At 59.4% G+C, this 9,714-nt stretch overlaps 1 protein-coding gene across 5 annotated transcripts in view; it reads right to left on the bottom strand.

Annotated features, from left to right (window-relative positions):
- Positions 1-1,701: 1,701 nt before the first annotated feature.
- Positions 1,702-9,714, bottom strand: part of CARD11 (caspase recruitment domain family member 11) — a 106,115-nt gene continuing 98,102 nt past the window's right edge. For all 5 annotated transcript variants that reach the window (XM_082358787.1, XM_082358790.1, XM_082358788.1 and 2 more), the window contains 7 exons: positions 9,260-9,356; positions 8,778-8,873; positions 7,123-7,258; positions 6,161-6,340; positions 5,670-5,794; positions 4,115-4,230; positions 1,702-2,240 (listed from right to left, as the gene is read on the bottom strand). In XM_082358787.1, the coding sequence (XP_082214913.1) occupies positions 2,036-2,240; positions 4,115-4,230; positions 5,670-5,794; positions 6,161-6,340; positions 7,123-7,258; positions 8,778-8,873; positions 9,260-9,356 (955 nt within the window). In that variant the 3' untranslated portion in view covers positions 1,702-2,035. The remainder of the gene's footprint in view (positions 2,241-4,114; positions 4,231-5,669; positions 5,795-6,160; positions 6,341-7,122; positions 7,259-8,777; positions 8,874-9,259; positions 9,357-9,714) is intronic.

Below are 9,714 nucleotides of genomic sequence, written 5' to 3'. Positions count from 1 at the left end.
TCACGGCTGGACCTCTGGAATCATGGCCTCTCCAGACCCAGCACATCCAGCTTGTTTCTGGGGGCCGTTTTGGAGAAAGAAGCATCGCTTACTGGCTCTTGGAGAAATTTTTTTTTTTTTTTAAGGCATCATACTCCCAGGCAAACTCAGACCCTGTGCTGTAGAGATGGGTCATCACAGGGAGGAGAGGACCCGGCCCCCTCCTAGGAGCCCCCACCCCCAACTCACACCTCCCAGGGCTCTGTGGTGCTGATGCGATTTCTAAGAGCTGAAATGCTAGAAACTGCTACAGGACACACGCTATTGTTTTAGGATGAGGTATTCGTTAAGAGTTCTTTTATTAATAATTCATATCTTCAATATGTGGCAAAAACCTACCAGAGGGTCATCAACTCATGTCCATGGTATCTGAAACCATAAAGCAATTCAAAACTGTGTCTGTTAAGAACTGCTCGAGGCTGCAAGTAACTGAGAACCAAAATAACAGCCATTTAATACAAGATAAAAATTTATTTCAGTCTCATGTAAAAGAAACCCAAGCAGCAGTCCTGGGCTCCAAAGTGTCATCAGTGACTCTGGCTTTCTGTTCCACCATCCTCTGTGCAGGGTTTCCCTCTTCAAGGGCACCTCAAGATCCAAAATGACTGCGGGAGATCCAGCCATCACGTCTGTATTTTAGGCAGGAAACGGGAGGAAGGGCTGTTTGTCTGCTTTGTCTCTACCCTAAACCTTGCCTTACATTTCCTTGATTACTCCAGCTGCCAGGGAGGCTGGGGACTATGGTCTTTTAGCTGTGCACGTGGTTTCCCAGGATACAATCAGGATTCGGTTGGTGAGAAAGGCAGCGTAGACGTGGATTGTCAACGAGCAGTTGCTCCCACAACTCCCATGAACACACAGACCTAGGTCTGAACCCAGCCTGCTACCTACCAGCTGCTGAATGAATACTCGCCATGGTGCCAGGCTGGAGCTGGCCTGGTTTGGTTGTGCCTGTTGGGGCTGTGCTCAGGAAGTTTGCATTGAGAGGGTCGAGGAGAAGAATGGTTCTAGAGCCCGTAAAGCCTTTGCTGTCTGCTGTGGAGGGAGTGTGGCTCCTGGGCCGTGGGCAGTAAGCCCACGGGAGGGCCTTAGCCCCCGTGCTGCTTCCTGAACTGAAAGAAGGAGCGAGGCTGCATCACGTAGGATGCTACCTGCCCAGACAGACGGAGCACACATGCCGGGGAGCGGAGTCAGGAGGGCCTAGCCTGCGGCTGCAGCCGGGGGACGCAGGGGTGTAGACAGCGAGACCCTCCCGGCAGCCTATGAAAGGGGGGGGACCCTTCCCAGGGTGACGATACAATTTATCGTCCAAATCAGGACGCATCTTAGTCAGAGGGGGTGCTGTTAGTGATCAGCCCCAAACCCAGGCGTACATCAGGCCTGTCCTGGGAAAGCTGGGATGCACGGTCACCCTACCTTCACCCTGCATATGACACGGGGCCTGAACTGAGCTCGCTGGGGGTGGTTTGTAGGTGAGGAAGGGTGCAAGAGCCGAAAGCCTCTGCAAACTATTAAACAATTGGTTGAAAACAAGGAATTGGAGAAATTTTAATGCAAGAAAAATAACAGCACGGCACACCTCCCTTTCTGCCTGGGAATGCGCATATCCTCTGTCCCGAGGGCTGGGGGATGCCTGGCTTTCAGGTCCCCTCCCTACGGGCAGCACACCTATTCCACGCGTGACATTCAACTGCTGTTCCGGCTTCCAGGGGCCGCTGGCCTCCGACCTGGCTCTGTGTCCTTCGTGGGGTCCTGTCTCCCGACTCACGCCCGCAGGGCTGGCCGTCTCAGCGGGTCAGCCCTGGGTGGAGTGGACGGCTCCCTGCTCCCTCCCGACCAGCATCTGCCCCCGGGGGCCTTCCTGGAGGGCCTCCCTCAACGGGAGGACAGAGCCCCCAGGCCGTCTAGGCAGCAGGACGCCCCTCGCCCCTCGGCGCGGCCCCGCGGGATCCGGACCCCCTCCCGAGTCCCGCTGGGACTCAGCGGTGCCCCCGCCTCACAGCTGGTCCTCGTCCACCCAGACGGTCTTGCGCTGTTCGTCCCCGATCTTGTCCTTAATGACGCGGAGCAGGTCCTCCACGCTGCCCCACATGTCCGCCTCCACGCTGGCGTACAGGCACGGCAGGGCCTCCAGCTCCTTCTCCTTCAGCCGGCACAGGCGCAGGAACTCCTCCTCCGTCTCGGGCCGGGCCAGCATCTTCCTGCAGGCGGTCGGAGGGCGAGGGAGACACACAGGGGCGTGGTTTGGCTGGGCCGACCCGCGCTGCGGGACCCCCCTGTGCTGCCGCCCACCCCCCGGCCACCCCACCGACGCTGCCTTCCCTGCTTTGTTTCTCCATCGCGTCTACCACTTAGCACCTTACGCACTGTCCCCTTTTATTCTGTTCATTAGAGAATCCTAAGAGGTGGGGACTTTAAAAAAAAAAAAAGTCTTTTTAATTGTGGTAAAGTACACGTTAAAATAAAATTTCCCATCTTGACCACTTGTAAGTGTGCAGTTCAGCCGCGGTAAGTTATTCGCAGCGATGTGCATCTCCATAACTTTCTCATCTTGCAAAACTGAAACTCTACCCATTAAACAATCACTTCCCCCTCCCTCTCTGGCACCCACCCCTCTACTTTCTGTCTCTGTGCATCTGACTCCCCCAGGGACCTCGTAGAAGTGCAAGTGCACAGCGTCTCTCCTTCTGTGTCTGGCTTGTTTCACTGAGCATCATGTCCTCAAGGTCCAGCCATGTTTCACCATGTGTCAGCTTCCTTCCTTTTTAAGGCAGAATCATATTCTCTCATAGGGATGGACCACATTTTGTTTATCCATTTATCTGTCAGTGGACACTTGGGTGGCTTCCGCCTTTTGGCTACTGTGAATAATGCCGCTGTGAACATGGGTGTGCAAATACCTCTTGAAGACCCTGCTTTTAATTCTTTTGAGTATAGACCGAGAAGTGTGATTTCTGGATCACATGGTAGTTCTACTTTAATTTTTGAGGAAACTCCTTACTATTTTCTGCAGCAGCTGCACCCTTTTACGTTCCCAACCAGCAGTGCGCAAGGGCTCCGATTTCTCCCCATCTGGGCCAACACGTGTGAGTTTCTGCTTTGTGGACAGCAGCTGTCCTAACGTGTGGGAGGTGGTGAGGGGGGGGACTCTGCACTCTTTTGCTCACTCATGGGGTCCCAGGCCTGGCACTTAACAGGCGCTCAGTAAACATTTGGGGAGAGAATGGAGTGGCCTGACCTCTCTCAGTGTCAGCTGCAGTTGTGTTGCAAGGAAGGGTGGGGATCAGAGACGGTGCCACGTGACAGGCAGGCCACGCCCCTCCCCAACCTCAGCATCACCCTGATTTCCTCTTCCTATCAAATCTCACCGCTAACCCTTCAGCAATCACACAGGCCCGACCTTGAACACGGACCCAGAATCAGGCCTTTCCTCATCGCCCGCCGGGCAGGATGTGGTCCCAGCATCGCTACCCCTCGTGTGGGTTGTCACGATGCCTGTGTCTCAACACAGCAGCCAGCGGGGCCTTTACATCCCTTAGTAGATTAAGTCACTCCTCAAAACCGTCAGTAGCTCCCGTCTCACTCAGAAGGAGACGTCACATCCTTCCGTGGCCGACACGGCCCGGTGTGGTCTGGACCCCCTTCGGCCCCAGGCACCTCTCACCGCTCTGCCCGGCACACTGGCCTCCTCTGGGCCATCCCCGCCTGGGGGTCTGGGTGCCAGCTGTGCCCTCTGCACCTGCCCGGCCTGGCCTCGCTGTGGTGGGTCCTGCTCCAATGCTGGCTTCCCGGACCACCTGGGTCCCAGGGCGCCCCCATCCCTCCCGGCACCCATCCTCCTGGACGTGTTTTACGTGTGTGTGTGTGTGTTACTGTCTCCGTTGCTGGAGGGGTCAGGGCCATGTCCCCCTGGACTGGGGACTGACCCCTCGATAAGGATTCACTAAAGGGATGCTCGGGGGAGGGGTGGGCCCAACACAGCCAGCTGTTCTTGGCGGGAACCCCAGAGGCTTGGTGAGGCCGGGGGAGAGGACGGCTGCTTTAGGGCCCCTGCAGGCAGGTCCCAGAGCCCTACCTGAACTTCTTGATGTTCTTCTCCGACACCCGGACGAAGAGCACGATGGGGTAGATGCGGGACTTGATCAGGTCCCTGGTGCAGCTGATCCCGGCCTCCAGTAGACAGTGCTTGTTCTGCGGACACAGTGGCCGGCGGTCGGCGGGGGCCCATTGCCTCCTCGGCCTGTGTGGGTGCCTGGGGCGGGTCCACCGGGCAGGGTCTGGCTCCACGGGACAGAGCCGGGGGCGAGACAGCCCCGCGTGCCCCCGCTGAACCAGAGAACGACCCAGGCAGAACCCAGCCTCTGAGAGACAAGGCCCCCCGTCCGGACACCTGGCTCCCCCTGCACAGGGATGGGTGCTGGCAGAGGCCCGGCACCCAGTCCGGGGTGAATCAGGCAGTGTGCGTGAGTCTTAATAAAAACCCAAGTCAGTGCGGAGAACACCTGCTACTCTATTCTGCCTGCGGAGGCGCTCTTGGTACTAGGACGGGGGTAGAAAACACAGGGAAGGTGAGGCGGCTGGATGGTCCCGGGAGGATGTAAGGGTTCTCAAGCACGACTCCCTGAGGCCCGGAGAGCGCATCGTTTCTGAAGAAGGACGATCCCTGTTTTGTTGAAGGTGCCACTTAAACCTCTGCACTGAAACAGAACTTGAATATAGGAAAGTGCACGTTCTCCTAAGCCTGCAGCTCAGTGGATTTTCACAAACTGAACGTGCCGGTGGAACCAGCACCCAGGTCCAGTGGCAGAGATGGCCAGCCCCAGGCCCCTGTGCCCCCGGTCACTGCTCCTCTGTCTCGCCAGCATTAGCAACTGCGGGATTTCTAACAGCACAGATTCTTGGCTGGTAACCCCTTCGCAGCTAAAATGTTCTCAGCTCCAGCCCTGCCCACTCACTGTCTATCCGGTCCGGCTGTCACAATTCCCTAAGCTTTAATACCCAACAAACTCTTCAAGGCTGGCTGACAGCTCTGCCCGTGCCTTGATCCGTGTGACAACGCGGGAGGGTGCGGGAGTGACCATCAGCTGGGCGGCAAATTCAGAATTTCCGGCTGGACTCTTGCTCCTGCCGTCCCCCAGGTCACCGTCCCAGACTCCGGGGCCGTGACCATCCTCGTGGGCCGAGAGCCCCGCCTTCACCCAGCCCTGGAGCGAGGAAGAACTCCACGCTCAGGGCCGGCCAGGGTCTCAAGGTCTGGCTCCAGAAGACTCCAAACTGCGTGCAGACGCCTTTTCTGCATCACTGCCAAGAACCCTTCTGAAGGCCCACTTCCCCCATCTGGCGAGCACGGTGCCTGTCGCCCGCTTGCTCGCCATCTCTGGCCCCCGTTATCACAGCCAGGCGCGCACACATCCCTGGACAACGCGGACCAGAGGACCGGCACCAGGAAGCCATCAGAAATACAGGAGGTTCCAAATATAAACGCACGGCAGAGCCGCAGGACAGGGCCTGGAGGTGTCAGCACATGGTAGAGGGAGAGAGGAAGAAGGTTCCCCACGGGAAGGTGACAGCATCGCCCTCTCCATGGCGCACGTGGCTCACGAGCCCTGCCAGCCTCCAGCCGGCCTCACCTTGGCCGCCACAGCCTCGATGTGGGCGGGAACGACACATTCAAAGGAGTTGGGGTTCTTCTCTCGGGAGTAGATGATGGTCTCTGTCTTCTGCTTTCTGAGGAACTCGTCTCTCGTGACAACATCTGTGGGGAGAGGGGCCAGTCCTGAGGGCAGCACCGGTGGTCTCGGGCCGACTGTCTCGTCCAGGCTCCTCCGCCCTGCTTCCTGGGCTCGCAAGAGCTGCATGTCTGACCCCTTTCTGGCCACGTTTAAGTGAATCTCATCTCCTTCACTAGACCCCGAGGCTTCTCAATTGAGGGCAAGGTCAGGGTCACACTTTACAGTCCCCACGGCAGCCAGCCATCCACACCCTTCCATCCGCTCCTGAGCCCTTGATGCAGGAGGAGGGGGAGGAGGAGGAACAGGTCGAGGAGGGGGAGGGGGAGGGGGAGAACGGGGAGGGGGAGAACGAGGAGGGGGAAGAGGGCAGCCTGCAGCGGGGAGCCCACCTGGCTTGCACATGGTGAACTCCATCGCGCCCCCTGAGTTGAGCAGCTTCTGGACCAGCGCCTTGGCCAGCATGGTGGGCGTGAAGAGGACGGGCCGGCGGCGCTCGCAGTGGAAGGCGCGCACCAGGCTGTAGGGGATCAGGCTGAGGTTCCTGCCGAGCTCGCTCTCGGGGTCCAGCTCTGGTAGGGGACAGGGAAGGGCGGGCACTGACTGGGGCAGGGGCAGCCCGGGTGCCCTCTCAGCTCCATGGAGCCTTGAAAACCATTTGGGAGTGGGGACGGGACACCGGGGGCTAGTTCTCAAAAACCGCTGTACAAATCGACGCAAGCCAGCGGCCCAGGACGCCCTTCCGCCATCCAGGCAAGTTTACAGGTGACCTGTGGACCGGGCTGTTTCGGGAGCTGGGCCAACAGCGCTGAGCCAGGGAGACGGCCCTGCTCACGGGCCAGGAGGCGCCGGCAAGAAGCGCGTAACGCCCTCCAGGCGCTAAGCTGTCCAGGGAGGGCCTGGGCTGAGGCTGGGGTGGAGAGGCGCCCCTGGCCCTCGTCACCGTCAGCGCTGGGGCCAGCGTGGCCCTGGGAGGGCTGGCTCGCCGCCGGCAGGGCCTTCTGCAGGGGACTGCGCACCGGGAGGCCCCTCGCTGGCTTCACGATAAACGGCAGTCGGTGCTCAGCAGGGAAAGAATCAATAAGTAAACGCTCCACGGCAAACAGCTCCAAATAACACGAGCGTCTGGGCTCAAACCAAGTACGGCGGGCGTCGGTCGGGGGAACTTGGCAGGATGCGCCCGGGCGGCTGTCGGTCCTCCTGGCCAGGGCCGGGCAGCTCCTCCCTAGGTGATACCCTTGCTTTGGAGGGAGCAGCCGTCCCAGCCCCACTCTCGGGGGCCCCCCGCGGCCCGCCCAGACCCCTGAGGCCGCCGGGCGTGCGTGGGGCGGGGGCGGGGAGGTCGGCACCACACCTTCCTGCTTCTCGGTCAGGAGCTTCGTGGCGTCCAGCGAGGACCGGGCCAGGCTCCCCCGCGGGCTCCCCGAGACGATGCGCACGCGCTCGTGGCTGTTCATCCGCTTGTACTTGTTCTCGGACCTGCTGACGAACTGCGGACAGACGGGAGCGGGTGGAGGACGGCAGAACCCGGGCTCGGGAGACCCCCGTTCAGATCCGGGCTCCGCCCCGGGCGCCTGGGTCAGTCACGCCCCCGTTCAGCACAGGGGACACCTAGCAGGTGGCACACCTTCTTTAGCTGTCTGGGATGCCGTCAGCAGGCAAGTAAGCGAACAAATGCTCACACCCTCTTCCCCGGCTGGGCGTAACCTGCCAGGGGGCTGGTCCCAAGCAGGCCCTCAGTGGAGCCCCCCTGCAATCCCACCCACATCTAGGGGATCCACGGGCACTGTGGGGCCTGGAGCGCTCTGGCTGTGGAAGACCCCTGGCCGCCCCCAAACGGCCCACCCGGCGGGGGGTGCAGGTGACTTCACCCCCTGCCTCGGCATCCCCGAGTCTTCCGGGGGAGTGCCTGCGCCCTTCCACCATTCAGAGTTGAGTCCTGGAGGGCGGAAAGGGACGCCCAGCGGTGGGCACCTTACTCCCTGGGCTACTTTGAGACTCTCCACGCCCCCCCTCTGCGGGGAGGAAGGTCCAGGGAACCGGGATGTCAGCCCTGCTCTGTTGTTAACCGGCCTTCGAGCAAGTCCCCCCAAAACTCAGGGTTTTGGACTCATGCATGACGTGTGGGCACAAAAACGTGTGGTCTCACGTGGTCCTGCCTTCAGGGGTGCCTCGGACTTCACCAGGGTTCCCTTCCACCTCCGTAGGTGTCTTTCTGCTACCTGTTTGCCTCTGCCTGGGTTTTGGGGTCACACCGTGAACCATTTCTCTGGGTTTCCTATGTTCCAACATTAGGATGGAGCAGTGGAGTGACACACTAGCTCTGCTGGGGCCTAATTAGCACAGCGCCAACACAGGAACATCCTTGCGGGGCTACATCTTAATAGTACTCTCAGCTTTTGTCAACTGGTGATAGAGAAAAAGGCTGCACGAATTGCTTCTGCGTTTATGTGAAATCACTTCTGAACACATCACCCATGAGGCTGTTCAATGTTCCTCGTATAACGATCCATGCCAAAAAAAAAAGAAAAAAAACCTCTTAGAATCAAGTACAAGGGAAAAATTTTTCCTGGTCCCAAAGAGCTAAAACGTTTTGGCACCAGATAAGATTTAAAGACTCTGCTGGGTTTCCCTTTCTTCCCTGGCTGCTAGGATGCTCAGAGATAAATTTAATGCTCAATCTGAGGACCTGGATATCTGGAACGTTTGTTTTCCTCTCCTCACTTCTCCATTAATATTTGAGCAGCTAAGATGTTTAACTTTCTTTTAGCCCTAAGTTTGCTCAAATCTTTTATGAAAGCGAGGTTTGCTTCCAACAGCTGCAGACTGTCTACTGACCCGTCACTGTGAGGATAAAATGCGCAGAAGATGTAAAAGGTGCTGTGAAAAGCTGCAAGTGGGGGACAAACACAGAGCAGTGCTGTTCTGATACAGCCTCTTCTCGGTAGGGAGAGGGCAGGGCTGTGGCACAACGTGGATGAAGGTCAGCAGGCGCTCCGAGAGCTTTACCTGAAGGAGCTGGCCGAAAAGGAAACTCGCTCGTGAGAGGCGGGGGCTGACCCGGGGGTCCGCAGTGGGAAGTGGTTCTTCCGGCTGCAGGGTGTTCTGAAATCAGTTTATCAACCGGTCAGACCCGCTGGCATACTGATGCCGCTGAGAACGGGAGACTCTCGGCTCCCAGCCCCGCCCCGTGCTCACGGCGGGAGAACATCCGTCGTGCATCAAAGCACTCCTGACAGGAGAGCAAGCTCAGGGGGTGAGAGGGGCCTCAGGACTTGTTCCAGCAACGACCAGAGCCGGCCGAGGGGAGCGTGCACCGCAGCTGGGGAGGGTGCAGAGGTGGGGCTCCTTCTGGGGGGGGCGGCCCCTCCCTGAGGAGCCCGGTTCCTTGCAATCCACCATCCCACGGAGACGGATAGCTCCCACTCGGGATCCCCTCCAAAAAGAGCCCGGGAGGTGGTGTGAAGCTGGCGGGGTGCTGGGTGACCTACCCGGAGGGCCCTCAGGGTGTGGTGGGCCGTGTCCACCTCCTCCCGGCTGCCCCGGTGCATCAGGCGCTGCAGCTTGACCAGGAGGAGCTGCTGGGCTCTGGGGAGGGGAGAGGGGAGGGCGGAGCCTCAGGGGCTGGAGAGACCCCAGGGCCGAGGCTGGGGAAGCCGGCGGGGGCCTGGCCCGGGCAGGGGGCTCTATGGAGGGTGTGAGCTCTGAGCCCCAGGGATACACCAGGGAGGACTGGGCACTGAGCATCGGGTCTTGAATCCTGCCTCTGGCGCTGACTCATCGTGGTACTGGGGCAAAGTCGCTTAACTTCTCTGAGCCTCGGTTTCCTCATCTGTAAATCGGGTCTACTGACGCTGGCCTTGCAGGGCTGGCCTGGGCAGCAGAGTCAGAGCCTGTGGATGCTTTATAGATGCCCGGGGCGTCTAACCAGGGGCAGGCTGATGTT

This window comes from Balaenoptera borealis (genome assembly GCF_965194805.1).
Source record: "Balaenoptera borealis genome assembly, chromosome: 16".
Taxonomy (NCBI): Eukaryota; Metazoa; Chordata; class Mammalia; order Artiodactyla; family Balaenopteridae; genus Balaenoptera; species Balaenoptera borealis.
The sequence above is the reverse complement of the archived record's forward strand: the minus strand, read 5'-3'. Positions and strand labels throughout refer to the sequence as shown.